At 37.6% G+C, this 20,594-nt stretch overlaps 1 protein-coding gene across 1 annotated transcript in view; it reads right to left on the minus strand.

Annotated features, from left to right (window-relative positions):
* LOC126481669 (uncharacterized) overlaps positions 1-20,594 on the minus strand; it is a 266,931-nt gene that overhangs the window by 109,998 nt on the left and 136,339 nt on the right. Inside the window, exons 4-5 of the mRNA XM_050105597.1 lie at positions 5,127-5,179; positions 4,951-5,039 (exon numbers count right to left, since the gene is read on the minus strand). Coding sequence (XP_049961554.1) covers positions 4,951-5,039; positions 5,127-5,179 — 142 coding nt within the window. The remainder of the gene's footprint in view (positions 1-4,950; positions 5,040-5,126; positions 5,180-20,594) is intronic.

Here is a 20,594-nt window from a genome sequence, read left to right on the forward strand (position 1 = left end):
TCCCATGCAGTCCAACATCAGGACTCTGTCACACCTGAATGCCCAACAAATCTTTATATTGCTTGATTCAACCAGCTTATCAAATAGAGAGCCCCAGTGAGGCCCCTTTTAACACTGATACAGATAACACTGTCTCACATGAGACTGTGGCATCTCCAATGTCCTCCACAATGATCACTCAACATCTGATGCTGATCACACTTCTTATATACTCTATCAGACCTGTAACAACACTAAATTTGAACAACACTATAGCACTCTAGTGGCCATACTACCTCTCAAAGAAAATTGCAGCTCTAATCATTTAAATATGTGCCACTGGTTTGTACGTGTGCAGAGTTACATTGGCATTTCACCATGTCTTCTGGGTGCTTCACATCTTGTCAGGCAGTGCATTTAAAAATTACAAAATTTATTCACATGCTGCAATTAAGCATTGATGTCAACTATTTGTGATACATGAAAATTTGTACCAGACGAGGACTTGAACCTGGATTTCTCACTTATCACGAGTGGTTGCCTTAACCACTTCAGCTATCTGAGCATGTCCCCTGGATTGATCCAAACATCCATTTGTTCTGAAGCACATCATATTGTGAAAATACAGGCACTGTATAAACACAATGATGTATTTCAGAATGTTGCAAATATTGGTAGCTTACTTAAAATGTTCTCAAATGTAAAATTGTGCACTGTAACAAAAGAAGAAATTGAATATCATATGATTACAGTAACAGTGATTTATAACTGAAATTAGTCAACCCTCGCAAACACTGGGGTGTTTTGAAATGTTTATTTATAAAATTGAAGGACTAAATATTCTGAATTGTAAGTAATACAGATGGCATACTTCAGTTCATTGGTGGAATACTGGAGAAATGCAGTCAGTCTACAAAAGAGATTCTTACAAAACACTCATGTGCCCCATCCTAGTGTAGTGATGAAATGTGCGAGACACATACCAAATAGGACTAATAAGGGATACTAAATATATACAAAGAAGGGCACCATGAATGATCACAGGTTTGTTTTATTTGCAGGAGTGTTTTGTGGAAATACTGAGAAACTCTAAACAGAAGGTGCCGGAAGATGGACATAACTATTCTAAAAATGCCTACTTAAAACAATTTCAATCTTCTGTATTATGTTAGGAATTTGGGAATATACTTAAGCCCCTTACATATCTCCCTATAAGGACCATGAATACAAAATTATATTAATTAAACTGTCCAAATCAGCATCTAAGCAGTAGTTCTTCCTGTCCTACTTACATGAATGAAATGGAAAGAAATGCTAATATTCGGTACAATGGGAAGTATATCCTGTCATGCACTTCATGGAGGATTGCAGAGTAGGGACATAGATGTAGAAAAGAATTACAAGGACCAACTAGCCATGACCAGTGAACCCACTGATAATAAATAATTTAGGTTTACAGGTAATAGCTTCCCCAATATTTGCAGCATTGAGTCCTGTACAGGTGCACAAACAAGACTGAAAACTTAAAAACACACACATACCTGTACAGCTACATTGTGCTAACTGAATAAACAATTCTGGGATTGCCGTTCTACTGATTGACAGGGTTGATGGGTTCTGCCAAGTGAAGTGGGAATGGAAGAAAGGAGGTGGGAAGTAGGAGGGAGGGCTGGCAAAGGGTAATTGACAGTTTGAAAGGAGGCAGCAGGTGTACAGGATAGCAGTGCAGGAGGGAGAAGGAAGAGGCAGCTCTGGTGCACAGGGTAGGAATGTGACACAAGAGCACTGGCACTGGTGCATTCATGCTGTGTATGATGACTCTGATGTGCAGGAATGGATTGGGAGGGGGTGACAGAATGAAGGAAGAGGATGTGGGTTGGGTGCAGGCTGACTAAATTTGGAGTCCTGGGACAGGATGGAGGCATGTGTGGAGCAGCAAGCTAGTGGAAATTAGGGCCAGGAGAATGACAAGAAAGAAAGATGTGTTCCAAGGACAACAGCTACTTATGTAATTTAGAAAAGCTGGTGTTGGTGATAAGGCTCCAGATGGCCTGAGCTGTGAAGCATCCATTGAAATCAAAGACATTGTGCTCAGCAACCTTTTCCAGCACTGGTTGGTCAATTCTGTTCTTGGCTGCAGTTTGGGGTTGCCATTCACTTGGGTGGACAATTGATCAGTGGTCATGTCCATATAGAAAGCTGTACAGAAATTGCAGCAGAACTGGCCCTGACTCTGATGGGTAGGATAAGCAAGTGACATGACCAGAAAAGGACGTGCAGCATGGTTTTGCAGATAAATCTTACACAATGGTTGTGACTTAATGATGGACCAGGATGTTTCATAGGTTGGGTGGGCAATGGAATTCCACTTTAGGAGGTTAGAGATGGATTGTGGGTAGGATGTTCGCATTTTCAGGCACAGTGATAGTTTTTCCTAGCCCTGGCACAGGATATGCTTCAGTAGTTCCCATCTGAGATGATACTAGGTAATGAGATGAGTGCTCCTTTGCAACTGGTTCTTGGGGATGGGTTGGAGGATTATGGGGTGTGAGGGTATGCAACGAGATATCAATCTGCAGGCTTTTCGGGATATTGCCTATATGTGGAAGTCCTAGTGACACATTCAGCATATTGTGCAAAGGAATTCTTATCTCTCCAAATTCACTGATAACAGGTGGCAAACTATATGGGTATAATTTTTTGGTGAAGGAATGGCAGCTGTCAAAATGCAGATACTGTTGATATGGACTGAAATATTGATGGAGCTACCTAGGAGGTGGAGGTTAACTTCCACAAAGGTACCACATTGGGATGATAGGGATCAGGTTACGTGAATGTGGTGAGAAGGTATTGAGGCTGTGGAGGAATGTAGTCTGGCCACTCATGGACAATGCATCATCGAGCACTACACGTACGTGAAGGTGTCAGTGCCTGTGTGTCGCCTGCCTACCCCATGCACCTGCAGCCTCACTCCAAGCTATGAGCCAACCTTCCCCAACCTTTCCTCCAGCTCCTCACCTCCTTTCTCCCTTCTCTCACTTCGTTCAATACAAACACTCTCCCAGTTAACCAACAGAACTGCAGTCACAGAATTATGTATTCTCTCTCTCTCTCTTTCTCTTTATCTTAAAAGGTAGCTAGTTTTCAACATTTTTTATGTGCTTATCAATTATACAGTGAGTTGTTACCTCTACTTCTAAACTGTTTACATTTTGCCAGAACTTTCCACTGCTATAGAAACCCACTGATTGATAATTTATAGTTGAGAAAATTTTCAAATGCTGCAACAATTTTGTGTTGTATCTATCTAAATCTCACATTGCTGCAGTAACAGCACAAAATTAGGAATATTTTATTGAGAGTGATTGAACTTGATGATGTTCTGTGACTAAGGGGATGTTCTGCAGGAGTGTAATTTGAAATGGGTTACCACTCGGGCGCATAAATAATTTGTCAACACATTAATAGCATCAAACGAGAAGTGAATCAAGAAAACTAATGAATATGGATAGAATTAGTGGCTATTTCTTGTCTTTAGGAGGTGAAATTTAAAGCGATGATATCAGGATAATGTGATCACTTTTATGAACGTCTATCAGGAGCCCTAACCACTTCACATCCTGAATGTATATAATGGCCTGCAATTATGTCTTAATACATCCATAGCAAAATGTAAAATAAACAATTTCTGGCAAATAAAACCAAAGTAATTTCAGAGATAAGCCATGACCATCACTTTCCTATCCCACACAGTTCTTTTGACTGCATTACGCAAAGAGAAAGAACTGCTGTTACAGTAGAACATGTAAACAAAATGGAGTGACAATCAGCTGATCTTCAATATGACACTATAGCACAGAGTAAGTGCTCATATATGTTTGTGGTTGCAGTCATCCTCTTCACTGCTGTAAGCACCAGAAAGTCTGAATGAGTTCTCTTTGAGACATAATCAGAAGGGATGTCAATAAACGGATATTTAAAAAAAAATGTGGAGAAGAGGAAATCTTCCATGGAAGCTCCTTGTGTGGAGATGTCTGGAAATTCTAAGTTACTTTCAAGAATAAAGAAGACACCTATTGGGTAATGTCTACAAAATATGGTGTAGTTACATCTTCAGTAAAGTCAGCTTACCCTTCTATATCTACTCTGAAAGCAACTAAGATCCAAACAAATTGACAATTTATCATCTGGTCCATTAAAATTTGCTAACAGTTAATGAGGGCAACACAACAATAAATACCACCTCAGACAGTGGGGTCTATTATGAACTGTCATGTGCAACAGATAATACCAAATGCAGTACCCAAATAAAAAAAGGGAGTTTGACACTTCATAGTAGATAGAACTTGGCTGCCACTGCTCCACTCAGAAACTGCCCACCAATGATGCCAAGTCATATCATGCTTCTCCGCAATGCTCTCAGCAATGTCTTCTTTGTCAATCTGGAGAATATCATTCCTCATTAGAGCATTTGGAGATGAAAATGTTAAAAAGATCACTTATTTTCCCTATTTTCATCAAATATGGTCTTGTGGGAACATGTACTGGGGTTATGCATTGTCGAGAACCAAAAAGTGTGTGTTGCACAGAGTGTGTAATTAAGGTAAAATGTGGTGTCCATTCTAGAGTCCCTTGTACATAATTAGCGTACCAACAACTGCCACACAGTGCATTTACTGCCTTATGAAGTTTGTTGTCAACTATCAATCACAGTTCCAAAAGAACAGAAAGTGTCATAAACATAATGCTAGAAAGAGAAATGAGTTATAATGCCCATCACTCAGTAGTGGTGTGGCACAAAAAGGGCTGAGGCATTCAGCTGCGAAAAACTTTGACCACCTTCATAGAAATGTAAGAACATACGTAAAGAGAAATATCATAACTACTGATAGAGACATGTAATAGTACATACATCATACTAACTTTTAGAACTAATAACAGAATAAATTAATCTGACAAGTTAATAATTACCACATCAAAGGTTGATTCACATGCCCACTGCAGCCAAGCACATCCTGGAATATTACTCTCTTGCATGCCAGCAGGTGTACAGACAACTGCTGCCAAAAATTTTTATTAAGTCATTAAATTAAAAGCATCAATAAAGGATCATACAAATACCAAACTGTTAAGTCAATACTACTTACCAGGCCACCAGGGAGAATTTAGTGTTCTTCCCCATACAATACTTCCTTCTGTCCTGTAACATACCAACGTTAGGACTCAGTCATTCAGTTTTCTTCATTGAATAATGCATAATAGTAACATTTATTTATTTATGAGCTTTTATTGGATGGCCTGTGTGAATCTAATGAATTATTATCCAAACATGAGAATATTATGAAGTAAAACAGCACCAATCAGCTTTACATCATTAAATTGTTGGTGCAGTCTCCCTGGCTAGGTTACACTGGTATGAATCTACACAACCGAAAAATAAATGTATCCAAAGACTGTTCAGCAATGGTTATGAGCAACATTCCATCTTCACAATGAAAATTTTAATTGTCATATGCAGTGACAACTACAAGACTGTAACAACAGAAATTCAACAATGAAGAATTTTTATGTTAAAAATCAAACAATGGAAAATCCAGGATGGAATGTAACAATATTATGAGAAAGAAAGTTGCTACTCACCATATAGTGGAGATACCGAGTCGCAGATAGGCACAACAAAAAAGACTTTCACAATTAAAGCTTTCAGCCATTGGCCTTCATCAACAATAGACATACACACACACACACACACACACACACACGACTGCAGTCTCAGGCAACTGGAACCACACTGCAAGCAGCAGCACCAGTGCGTGATGGGAGTGGTGACTGGGTGGGGATAAGGAGGAGGCTGGGCTGGGGAGGGGGAGGATAGTGTGGTGGGTGGTGGACAGTGAAGTCAAATAAAATATACCAACCTTTTCCTCCACCGACTCTACACAGTTCCTGTCCCTTTACCACACGATGCCCTGCTTGTCGCTATTGATATCCTTCCTAAAAACCCAGAATCCTAAAGCTCTCACCTGGTTCATATTCACAGATGACATCTTTGCTATCTGGATTGAATGTGAGGACAACCTCTGCACATTCCTCCAGAACCTCAACCACTTCTCCTCCATTTGCTTCACCTGGTCCAATTCAAGTCAACAAGTCGCCTTCCTAGATGTTGTCCTCCACCTCAAAGATGGCTAAGTCAGTACCTCCATCCATATAAAACCTACTAACCACCAGCAATACCTCGACTTCAACAGCTGCCATCCTTTCCACACCAAGAAGTCCCTTCCATACAGCCTAGCCTCCCATGGTTGTCACATCTGCAGTGATGAGCAGTCCCTCTTGAAATATGCCATGGGTCTCACTGAAGCCTTCACTGACCGTAATTATCCTCCCAACCTTCCACAAAAACAAATCTCCTGTGCCTTCTCTTTCCAGTCTCCCGCCACCTCCCAAAGTCCCGCAGTCTGGCCACAGAGGAGCATTTCCCTTGTAACTCAGTACCACCCAGGACTGGAGCAACTGAATTATGTTCTCCGTCAGAGTTTCGAATACCTCTTGTCCTGCCCTGTATTGAGAAATGTCCTGGCCACTATCATTCCCAACCCTCCCACAGTGGTATTCTGCCATCCACCGAACCTACACAATATACTTGTTCATCCTTACACAAGCCTGCTCCCAACTGCTTACTTTATGGCTCATACCCCTGTAATAGACCTAGATGCAAGACCTGTCTCATAAATCCTGCCACCACCACCTATTCCAGTCCGGTCACTAACATCACCCATCCCTTCAAAGGTAGGGCTACCTGTGAAACCAGTCATGTGGTCTACAAGACAAGCTGCAACCAATGTGCTGCATTCTATGTAGGCATGACAACCAGCAAGCTGTCTGACCACATGAATGGCCACAGACAAACTGTGGCTCAGAAACAAGTGGACCACCCTGTTGCTGAACACACTGCCAAACATGATATCCTTCATTTCAATGACTGCTTCACAGACTGTGCAATATGGCTCCTTCCCATCAACACCAGATTTTCTGAATTGTGCTGGTGGGAACTTTCCCTGCAATTAACCCTATTTTCCCATAACCCTCCTGGCCTCAACCTTCGTTAGTCACTGCCCGCACCCATCCAACCCCTTTCCTGTTCCCATTCCAGCACTATACAGCTGTCATTCCACCAGCACACCCAGTCTTTTTATTTCTCTCCTTTTCCACTACTTATCTCACTCCCCACTTCTCTCCTGCCCTCCATCTAACCTGCAGCACTTCACTGTCCGCCACCCTCACCATACTATCTCTCCCCCTCTCTGCCCCAGCCTCCTCCATACCACCACCCAGTCACCACTCCCATCATGCACTGGTGCTGCTGCATAATAACTGCTTCATTATGCAGGCTATTTTGATGCTTCCTGAGTAAACTTGTTTTCTCCATAACACAGAGCACCAGAGTTTTCTTCAACTACATTTGCAATTGATGAAAAAATCTAATAAATAATACTTTTTTTGGTTAATGTCTCCATAGATAATTTGGGTTGCTGGTTCACAATTACTCAAACATGAAGCAAGAAGATACATCCTATATTTTTTTGAAAAGTCATAATGTATTAAGTCTCTCAACTCTATGTTAATGAGTTATCAAAAGCTTTTAGAGACTTTCTTCGAGCTATCTTGCAGAATCTAGTTTTCAATTTTTTAAATGAAAATTAGTGTTTGTAACTACATTTTAGTGCATTAGGCCTATATTGTCACAATATACTTTTTTATATTAAAAGGATAATTCTCTAGCTGGCCAGTAATTCTCTTTTGGAGACAATATGTCAGCAGTGCTCATGAAAACAAATTAAAGCACATACACACTCCAAGCTTCCAGAACTAATTGTTCCTTCCTCAGGAAGGGGAGAAGGATAGAGCTGTGAAGGTTAAAAAGGAAGGACAGGTCACTCAGACAGAGGACAAGAGGGACAAGGCTTTACAGATTATGTACTTACTGAGTACTATTAATGCAAGAATGAACTTCATAAGAAATGAAACTTAACTGTGTAATTGAAAGGTACATGTTACACTATTTTATTTGCAAAATAAGTGTGAATTAGTTTTGAGATGACTCTACTATTTAAACAAACTATCATTATTACAACCTCAGAAAAGATAATGAAAAGTAATATTTTTATATCAGACTGACTGAACACCATCATAAACTGTGTGTTGCGACAGAAAAAAGTAATGATTGACACAAATGTTGCAAACTCTGACTGAAATTTGTACATACTCAAATGTTCAATTTTTAATGTCTGTTTACGTGATTTATTGTTTTTTGGGTCAGAGGCAAATGTTGTACATCATTATGTTGTGCATGTTAGTCATTGGCTGAGACTGTCTTGTAGTCTTTACAATAAATTTATGGAAACTGGAGTTTCATGCTACTCTATAAACTATGACATGTGGGAAGGAAGTTTTCAACCATTCTGTACATCCTCCAGTCTGCACATCCCCCTCCATTAACCACTAACAGCCAATAGGATTCATTCTCTTTTCAAGCAGCTAGCCACGAGTTACATCTAGATGGCAAGATTTTCTCTTCCACATGTTGTGCCATTGCCATACTTCATGAGAATGCAGGTCCATTCAGAGAGCAACTGAATTATTCATTAATACATCAATGTTATTTTCTTGTAGCACTGTAGCTGTGAATGTGTATCTGGAAATGTGTTAGCGCAGTTTCCAAATAAATAAATCACTTGATTCCAATACACATGAAGTGCTTCACAACCAGGTGAGGAAGTCTATAACTTTTTCAAATGTGAATCTGAAAGTGGGACTCCTACTGTCGCATTTTGAAGATGAAAGAACAAACTGCAGAAGTATGTGTCAGCAAGGGACCTGTACAGAGAATAGTAAACAAAAGTGCCAGAGCAGTATAAATGTCAGGAAAAGTTGGTTTTGTGTTGTCACAAGAAAGCTATAAAACAAATGGGCAGCTGGGGCACTGATCTTTTAATGCACTGCATGTTTGAAATGTATATAGCTGTTGAATATCCAATATCACAAGAACTTGTAACTAGTAGGCAAGTGAAAACTGACTACAAAGCAAGCAGATTGGTTTCACACACATCAAAAGTAATGGTGGAAGGAAGTTTTAATAGAAAGAATTGACATAGTTGCAGTATGAGCCACATTCCTGAAAAGATGCAAGGAATAAGAGAAGAAAGTAGTTCAGCAGTGTATTACTTTGATGAAACATGGATGACCTAATAACATTCCAGGTAAACCTACTGAAAACGAGTGGTGGTACTTGTGGTTTTAAAATTCCCATAGAAAAAAGTTCTCAGATGCTTATTAGGCATGTTGGCTCTTCTTTTGGTTTTGTTCTTGAGAGAAAAATGGTATTTATGTGTGAGAAAATCAGCAGCTACTTTCGTTCTGATATGAATGCTATCAGTTTTATTTTTCCTTCTTCAGACAGATCTATTTATGTTTTCATTGTACTCATAAAATATTGAAATTCTGTTCTCATTATCTATGAGATGGCTTGCTGGTTCTCCTTAGAAACAAAAAATTTTCCCTATCTCAATGAAAAAACCAATGTATAGATGTAAAGCATTATAGCTAACTATTAATTTTGTGTAAAATGTAGGTGTAAGAAAGATGAGTGTTAATATTGCCACAAGCTGTGGTGTACATAATGTGGCATACTGGTTAGCATTGCTAGTTGGCATACTGCAGGTTTCTAGTAGAAACCTTACCACCAGCAATTAATTATTTAAATTTGTTGTTTCTGGAAAGTTCTTGCAATATATTATGTTTCTAATGCTTGTATAGATACCAGCACTCTGGAATGCTCAACATTTGTGTAAACAGCTGCATTCTCCATCCAGGAAGTCAGTTATGTTCTAGCAATAAATTGGTGTTCATAGTAAATATGTTTTCAGCGCTAAGTGTTGTACTTCATTGACAACCCTGCCTTCAGGTTGCATTTCAGTGTGGTTACAACATGACACTGTTTGGCTGATAAGATAGGTAGTTCAAAATATCTACATCACCATGACTCCAATTAGGCAACATAAAAGTTGTCACTTACATGGACAGTAAATGGAACACAAGGAGTAGCCTACATCATTCTCACTGTCCTTATTACCAGGAAATCAATGGATTCCAATCCAACAGTAAGTCAGCTGCATATCAGTCATCCAATACTCTTCTCCGGAGATGTTGGTCAAGACCCAACAAAATTTCTGAAAGGATTCGACTGAGTCACCAAATGCAACATGTGGGATGATGAGATGTGAGTTTGGTAAACTTGTACTTTTACTCGGATGACACAGCTCAACAGGAGTTTGAAAACAGTATAAAGAAGCTCAATAGCTTTTTACTTTACAACCAGGTTGGTCATATTATTTCATATGATACCACTGTGAGCTTCAAGAGCCTGCAGAATGCTATATACGGTTGGGACACACAGAATTGGTGAGTGTTGCAATGAAGGTGTGGTTGACATGAGGTGGCAAGTGACCAGCCGCTGAGAGGCCGCTGTACTTCCCAGATACCAGTTTGGTGGGAAGGACAGACATGATCAAAGAATGGAAGCCATCATGGACTAATAACTTAAATATTAGGGTGAAAATGCTTTATATTCACATAAACTGTTAAAATCACTTGTAACTGTGCTACAGGGAATCCAAAGATGTTTTAAAATCAGCAGAAGCTCAACCTCCAACAAAATTGTCACCAAAGTCATAAGACTCATAGTTTAAGAAGTATTATTATTTAAACATTTATAATTTATAAGTAAGTTATGGTTGTACAGACAAGTTAAGGACACATATGGCACACCAAGTCACTGATGTCAGCTACATGGCTAGGCAGCTTTCTGATGTAATTAATGCATTTATAAATTATTAAATAAATTAATTTTTATGGTTATTTAAACACTCGGTGAAGCAGAGTCCTCTACATGTACACAAACGCTAGCACCAGCACGTTCAGTTTGAAATAATTACCATGCAGTAATTATTATTGCAAATAGATTTCGATAAAATAACTGATGTTAACAGTGCCTGGTTTGACAAGTATGACGCTGCTACAGCATGCAGAAGACAGCCAAATGAACCTGTACTATATACAGTGCTGCCTGTTCAGTAGTAGAGGATGATACACCTCTATTTAATGAAATGTTTGATACCATTCATATTTTGATGATGTTTTGTTTAAAATTGCATATCTTATGTTCATTATCGGAACTTTCAGAGTTATTGTGTTACTTGGTAACTATTACTGTTCATATTTTTCTTATCATATTTTGAATGGCCATTTCTTCCATTTTTGTGCTATTTATGAAAACGTTAATTATCCCACGAAATTGGATTTGTTCCTTTTGTTAGTAAGTGGCAGATAATTATATGTTTAATATTACCCAAATCTTGAAACTTCATTACCAAAACTTATGCTTAAGGACATATAATTGTTTTCTCTCTATAAAATACATCTGTGTTCTGATTATTACTTTCTTCATAAAAGTTTACTCGGACTTGCTGTAATGTTATCTTACAAATCCTTTGCACTGATGAGGTGTTCTATCTTTCTTTATTGTGATTTAACTTTGGCGAGAGAGTCTCTGTGAAGTGTTGGAGGAGAACAGATGTAAGAAACCAAGTCTCCAACTTGCTTCCATGTTAAATGATGTGATATCTGTATTGTGAGCTGACTATGGGCAAATATGTTTATATCTAGAATGTCAACATACATAATGCATCAGTATGGGAAGAAATATATAACCAGTCAATCTTAAAAGCAGTATATTTTACAATGTCTGTTGCTTCAAACATGCTGACAGACACAGCTGGTGATTCACAGCTATCTCAAATATTACAAAATTTATTCACTGATTGTGAATTCTTTGACATTTACTATATTAGGTACAAACACTTCATCTGCTACTGCGTCAGATTTCCTGCTTAGCATGAGTGGTCACCTTAACCACTTCGGCATCCTTGTCACATTGTCTATAAAAATGCAACATGGCATAACAGTTAACAGCAAATACTCACCTTCATTTCTTGATGATCTCTTATGCTGCTGTGGCAGTAAAATAATTTGTGAGTGTCAGCTTTACTATAATTTGCTGCAACTTGCTGAGTTCTTGACAGTGCAGCTAATGATTTGGTAGTGCCAAAATACATTTCAAGGAATGCAGGTTGACACAATATTTCAGAATAATTCAGAATTATATGTTTATTGCATGATATGGTTACGAAACTGCAACAAAAATGGCTCACAAAAATCATTGGAAAACTGGGATCCTGATGGCTGATTCACCACTGCTTATATCTTGCGTTAACAGTCACTACGTATGTCATCCATTATTACAAACAGAAAATTGGTGGATCACAATTGAAAATTTGCTGGTGTATACTTTATGTTACAACGTGTTATTTCACTCTTCTCAAATTGCAACATAAAGTTTTACATGTCTTTCAGCTGTTAGTATACAAATTTGTACAATCAGTTCATCAACACTGTAATTTACAAAGTTGGTTACATCAAGAAGATTATTAATTGAAAAATGTTCCTAACATGTACATGTGTTTTTACATAAATACTAATGAAAAGCTAGATTCACTTCTTGTGAAAAGAATTCTGGAATTACAAAATGAGAAGTTTTTATTTTTTATGTGTAACTAATGATCAATAACAGTCAAACAAGAGCAGAGATGTAGTGAAATTAATGACAGTATAATAAACTGAGGTTTAAAATGATCATATATGAAATAACAATGCTACAAAATTTATATAAGCCCACAAATGTGGCACCCTGACACCTGAGCACAACACTTTATGTCATACTATCCTAATGATGACATATTGGTATGTTTCATCTACAGAATCGCAAATATTATCAACTGCAACTGACATGAACACACAAAAAGTAGTATATTAAAGCTACTTTGAATCTATTATTAGGTACACTATTTTTTGGGGGGGCAACTCAACAAACATAATGTGGGTACTAAAAATAGAGAAAAAAAATCATTCTAAATATGTGCACTGCAAATCATAAAGAACCATGTCAACCATTATGTAGAAAACTTAAAATATTAACTCTGCCATCATTACATATATGAGTTTATTATACTTTTGTATGCCAGACATGAATTATTTGAGGGAAACAACTTCGTCCATTCACGATACTAGAAACAAATAAAATTTTAAGCTTCCCACCCACCTCCTCTGACTGTATGCCAGGGACCTCAATACATGGGAATGAAAATTTGTAATAAATTAAAAGGGAACAAGTTGATGCAGGTGAATTTAGGTTCACTTAAAATAAAGCTGGATGAGGTACTGACACAAGTTTATTACTCAGTGGATGACTTCATGTAGGACAAACAGGAAATTTAAGCTGGATACAATATGGTACATATTCCAAGAAATATCCTTATAGTGTTATTATTTACTGTAGTGCAATTATTTATTAATGTAAAAATCATTGTAACTGTATTATATATTTTTGACATGTGTCCTGTATACAAACCAAATGGGTTATGGATGTATATTATGAGATGAGATGAATAAAACACAATTCACAACATTTTGGATTATTATCATTATCATTGTTGGCTTGCCTAAGCACTTATTAAAAAATTTATTTTATAAAGTTTGTTCCTTCAGACACCTCAGAAGAGATTATGGCAACTGATTGCAATATGTGGAAAATCCACATTCATGTCCCAGTCTGGCATGAATTTTCATGTGCTGCAAATAGATAGCATGTCCACACCTAATACAGCTAATGTCAAAGAATTTGCTATCAAGGAGTAAAATTAGTAATACTTAAAAAACAGTGTTTAATTTGAAAGGGATCATTTTTAACCAGTGTCATTTTTATGTAAATGAAGAGAATCATATTGTTGACAGAGTTGAGCTGAAGAAAATACTACGATGATCCATTGCTAAGAATCTATCTCTTTTTTTGTAAATCTGATAAGATCTATGAATGGATCATTCTCAAAATTTTACTGGGCAATGAGCCAAGCAACATCATCTACAAAAAATCAATGTGAGTATATTTACTGACTGTTAATCACTGCTACAATATACTTGGCAATAGCATATCTATGATCCCGTTTTTCTGCTTAAGACATTATACATATAAACGTTAGTTGATGCTGACAAAAATGTCAGGAACACAGTTCTCTGTATTTTATTATCTGCATGATTACTGAACAGAGGGAACAGGGTTATTAGAACAATCATGCATTTGAACTGAAATGGGCCATCCATTCAAAATATTTTTATCAAGTATTTGCAGGTATTTGAATAATGAAAGTGGTATAGACATGTATTTATTTATAGATATGAATTTATTTATTATATATTATGTATGTTAAGTGAAGTATAATAAAACTGTAAATATTTCAATTCTCTGGGACAGGAACCTTGTGTCTTGCATACAGTAGTATGTCACATGACCAAGGCTGTAAGTAAGCAGAGCAGGTAGAGCACGTCTCAGGGCTCATTTGCTGGTGTTGTTTCTCTTAAGTTGCCTCCTTGTCATTTGTGGTAAGATTAATGAGATTATGGGTGGTCAGAGTGCTGCACATGCTTAGAGTGCCCAATATTTGCATATTTCAGAATTTGTGTAAATTTTAGTTATCACACAGAGCTTTTAAGGGCACTGTGTGTGAATGGTAATATGTTTTTCTATTAGTTACAGTCTTTGATAATGTTATATTTCCAAGCATGGACAGAATTTTCCATGTGTCACTGGTGATTAATATAGTGACTTGTACATAATGGATGAAACATTTCCTATCACTCTGCTTACTTCTTAATATCTGTTAAATAGATTTATTTAGTTAGTTCACTTGTAATGATCACTGCAAGTTAATATTTAATTCAGTGCATTTGCCAACATTATTTATCCCTTGGGATATATTTTCCTTTGACATTATTTCATTCGTTGTCAGTGTAATTTATGTAATTGCTTGAAAATCAAGTTTTTTTATTTGTCTAACTATTCTGCACACCATCTGAATTTTGTGTTATTTGGGCCAACAGGCAACAGCATGGAATCGAACCCCCTACTGCTTAATGAGACAGATAAATATCTGAGTTGCATAATTTCCCAGCTAGGGGAGGCTATTAGATCTGCACTCAGTTGTAGCACACCACATAAACATAAATCTAAAGGCAACCCCCACCCCAGTTACCATCATAAGCAGGGATAAATTCCAGGATGAACTGATGAAAATATTTGACACCAATCAGCAGAAGGTCTCCTTACTGGAAGAACAATTGAAAAACAGGTCCATCATGGAGAAATGATACATTCGTACATACAGACTGTTTTGTTCCTATACCACATTGTGAATTCAGATTTGACAGAAACTGATAAAGTATTGTATTTGATTAAAGGACTTGCAGAAGACATTTACCAATGCTCTTCTGGTAAGGGCTGTCACAACAACTAGAGAATCCATCAAGCGGTACCAGTATATCAAGAAATAGCAACAGAAAAGAATCAGTAGAAATATGACTGACTCCTGAATGTGATCCCTACGGCAGCTCTGAAAGACCACAAAAACCTCACTGTTCTCTGATTCCAGGTAGTAAGAGAAGAGATACAGCATTTTATGAAAACCAGAACTGTAGAACAAGTAATCAAGAGCAAGTAAGCAAGGTGATAACAGCCACAAATATTGACTGATCGCGTCAGGAGGTAATGGAGAATGATGAAAAAATGGTGTGTCAATCTTTATCGCCAATCTGTCCCCTGCTGAACACACCATGAAGAATGGATTCAGCCAACTCGCCCTTATGGCAGAGCCAGCAAACAACAACACAGGATTCGACCAATGCAGGTACAACCAACTCATACAGCAAGTATAATGTCCATAGAACAGACATTTGGAAAATAGAGGACAATATGCTGGACACCCTGGACACATTGTATGCTACTGCAGAGAAAGGACACAAGTTTTCAATGACTGATATGCCACCAGACATCAAACATTACAACAGTTCTATTCACATCAGTCAACTACATATGATTACAATCAGCCTGTGGGACAAATCCCATGGTATACCACAGACGAATTTGCTCCCAAACACACAGTACCTGTTCCCCAATGTACAGAGGTATCAGCTGCACCCATCACTACAGACATTAGGTAATCCATGTGAGGCCACCTTCTATGGAGAGGAGGCTGCCAAATGCAAATCCTACATGGACAACAGCCTCCAAGAGGTCAGAAAATCTCATTGATGTCATTAGACCAAAGTGTCTGGGCACTAGTCGACTCAGGACATTATTTTTCTGTAATGTCAGATTCTTACCATCATCATCCAAGGAAGACAATTTTTTATGATAAAAAATGATTGTGCTGAAAGTTGAAAATGGGAAATATGTGTAGTCAACAGGAACATGTATTTCAAGAATAGTTAACAACAACAGAACACAGCCCATTGAACTTTCCACGTAAATGGCATGTAGTCATAACGTCATTCTCAGATGGGAGATCTTGCAGGCATCAGTAATAGACTGTGGAAGATCACAGACTGATGAAGTTTTTGCAACATACACATATAACAAAGATGACTCTGGGCAGTTGTTTGCCACTGGAGATGTTATTATACCACCATATCAATGACATGAATTGCAGTCATAAATCAAGATGTTCACTTAAACTATGCAAGAAGCTATTCAGGCTCACAGACGAAATCTACATACTAGCTACTATCATAAGCATTGAAGATGGTGAAGGAGAAAAAAAGGAGAATTTTGGATCACTAACTGTCACATGTACCCACAACTCATCCCGAAGGGTTTGTGCACAGGGACAATCGAACCAGTCCAGGAAGGGCAGCTTAATGACATCAATGAAAAATCATCCTCTGCTACAACTACAGGCATTGCAGAGGAATAACTGCCAGTACCATCTGGCCTGACCAAGAAACAACATCAATCAGTCACAACTATTCTGTATCAATTTTCAGATGGTTTCAAATCAGGAGTGGAGAAAATACAGTCCAAGCGGCCCATATCAACACTGAGGATCATCCACCAAGTACCCAGTGCTCAGGTAAGTGTTGCTGGCTGAATGTTGGATAATCCATAAGTAAGTGGAGAAGATGCTGCAAGATGATATCATTGAACCTTCAGAGAGTCCTTCATCCTCTCCTGTGGTCCTTCTGAAGAAGAAGGGAAGCAAATGGAAAACATCATGGAAAAAGATTTCTACCCATTGTTATGCACTGATGAAACCCTACACTACTTGAAAGAAGTAAAGTATTTTACAGCTATGGACACGCAAACAAGGTACTGGCAAATCCAGGTTGATGAGGCTGACTGGAAAATGACTGCCTCCTTAACTCTTGATGGCCTCCATTAGTTTATAGCTATGCTGTTTGGACTGTTTAATACTCCAGCCACCTTTGAACATATGATAGACAACCTGCTTCAACATTTTAAATGTGCGAGACATCTGGATGACATTGTCTGTTTTTAAGACACCTGAGGAACATCAGAGCTGCCTGGCAGCAGTTTTGAAACGTGTTCAGACAGCAGGTCTATGCCTCAATCCAAAAATGTGCCTCCTCACTGCTCAAGAAATAAAAATCGTAGGGCACCTAGTGTATGGTGAGAAGAGTCCATCTAAATCCAAACAAATTAAGACCAGTCACAGATTTTGTGACCACTCAGCATGCTCATGATATGGGAAATTGCCTTGGAATTGCTCACACTAAAAGTGACTCATATGGGACTTCTGTACCAAGGTACATCCCTTGCAAAAACTATAGCACAGAGATATCAAATTTTCCTGGAAAAAGATGTAAGAAGGATCTTCCCTTGTTCTTAAGGAGGCACCAACATCTTCTCCAGTTCTAGGATTGTATGACAAGAAAGCTGAAGCAAAACTTCATACCAACGCTAGCAGTGACGGGATCAATGCAGTTCTATTGCAAATTCAGGAAGGTGCTGAAAAGGTAATAGCTTATGCTTCCAGAGAACCCTACTATCCAACAAGGTCAAGATAAACAATGACACACAACCAGCAAAGAGTGTCTTGTAGTGTTTTTGATCATCAACAACTTCCAGGCAGGTTTAATTGAAAAACCATTCACCTTTGTGGTGGGTCACGACTCTTTATGCTGGCTGACTAGCCTGAATAATTCATTAGGTCAACTGGTAAGAGAGCTTTGAGGCGTCAGGTGTATGATGTCAGTGCGGTATACAAAAGCAGACACAAAGATGTCAACTGCCTTCCAAAGAATCCTTTGACAGAACACAACAGTGTGAATAAAATCTGAGTCATCACTGCAATAAATGAACTTGCTGCTGAACAGAGGGAAGATCCAGCACTGCTGAAAACCATAGAATCCTTGAAGGAACTGCTCAATCCATAATTCCAATTAATAAACAGCATTTTTTTAAGAGGAACTATGATACAGTGGGGTGAAAATGGTCATTTGTCATCCCAGGTAATCTACGACCAGTTATCTTGGAATATTTTTCATGATGCTCCAACATTCGGTCACTTGGAATTCACAAAGACTCTAGACAGAATCAGATGCATATATGAGATGCAAGCCTCTACAGATTGAAGACACTACATGAACCACTATAATGTACACTGATGGCAAAAACAAAAACCATAATTACCTAAGGGACATCTGATATCAGACCCACCTGCAGTATCACCATTCCATTATATCAAAATCAAACTCTTGTGGATGTTGTAGTGGTTCCACTGCTTTTATTTCTTCATTTGTTGTCCTCAGTGCCAACATACTGGCTGAAATATGGGGTTGTAATTTGGACACTGACTACTGTAAATATTGTAGCCGACAAATGCACAGTTGTGTTTCACTGTCTTTTACTTTCACTTTTCACAACCCCCCAAATGGTCAATGCACTATTGTTTAACTTTCCATAAGCCTCATTAAAAGTTTGCAGGTGAACCTCCACATACTGCTACATTAGTTTCCTGTTGAACATTTATAAGAGTAAAACCTAACCACAAAGTTCACAGTTCTTGAAGAATAATCAGGTATGTATGGGGCAGACATTGTCACTGCTTTTACACCCAGCCTAATTGTTTAACACTTATTTCACAGTTAATTTGAAGCATTGTTGTTGTACTAACCAGCACAGGTTACTCGTCTGAAACTCGGCTGTGGCCTGACTGTCTCATGACCAAAAATCGAGCCTTTACTTTTCATCACAATAATAGGTACTGAAACTACACATTGTTTAAAGTTAAATTTAACTCATTAACTTAACTGAATACATCGAAAAATTCTGTCTTTTTAACAGTTTCTTCTAATGAAAGGGTTAGCCCAAATTATTTGTTTAAATAATGAAATTAACATACATCAGTATGTAAACAATGCATTTGACAAAACTGTTAATTACTTTGAAATTAATTAAAGTCTAGCTTTGCAAGCATGTTTTAGAATATAGCCAAATAAATACTTTAAGAATATCATTAGTTGTTCCTCCAAATGTTTATAACTAGTACAGAATTTATATTTGTTTATACATCAACAATAAAATTTAAGTTACAAACCAACTACTGATTTCACGCTATAATAAAAGATACTAACTAGGAATAGTCAAAATAAATTAGAAAATCAATTACATACATAAAACTAAGCACCAAATTAGATCTGGTGTTGTATTCTTTAAAACTGAGGGCCAACCTTTCTCTTCTATGAAAATGCAGATTATACTCACGTACACTAATGGTAATTAATTAAATGTGAAAAAACGAATTTAAGGAGGCAGATGGAAAAATATGAGGAAAATTTAAATTATCCAAGCTTGCTTCATCACATCGTCCCCTCATTGGATTGACCAGATAGATATTGCAAATAGCTAACTGGACAATTCAATGACCAAAAGTGATGCCAGAAACTGGGTTTAACATCTACACACAAAAAAGTATCACATAAGAAATATTACCGAAAACTACAGTACATATATTTTTTTCAAATTTATACTTATTTGAACTGGCCATATGGATATTCCCATACAAAATAATTAAATACAGTTCACAAAATACCTACAAGTTACACTCTTAACAAAATTTATGTACATTCATCATAAGTGATGTCCTTTTTGGCCTAAACAAGGATTATCTTTTAAAACACATATAATCTGATACAAGTCCTGTCTTGCTTAACAAGAATTTAATCCCCATGGATAGCGAAGGAGTTAAATTACCCTGCAAATTGCAGTTCATGTTAAGACAAAAAATTTCACTTGCTCAATGTTTAGTATCTTTTGCAATCACTTTCACACTTTTAATTAGCTTTAACAAACTTTCTCTCCAAGCTGTTCATGCCTTCAACAGGTCCAAGTGGCAGTTAGTAAGGAAATTCACTGCAATCAGCTCCCTTGGAGGTGGTTCTCCTCTGCCACAGTACATAAAAAATCAAACAAAATATCCTACTTTAGTACACTTACTTTTACATCTAGCTAAGTCTAAGAAAATTGTTGAGCACTAAAAATGATAGTCATTACTTCATAAATATCTATACTACATATTTTTCATAACATTACAATAATTAGCACTAAAATTGACTACAGTAAGAAAGGTGGCGGCCAGAAAATTTTT

The sequence above is a fragment of the Schistocerca serialis genome, chromosome 5 (genome assembly GCF_023864345.2).
Source record: "Schistocerca serialis cubense isolate TAMUIC-IGC-003099 chromosome 5, iqSchSeri2.2, whole genome shotgun sequence".
Taxonomy (NCBI): Eukaryota; Metazoa; Arthropoda; class Insecta; order Orthoptera; family Acrididae; genus Schistocerca; species Schistocerca serialis.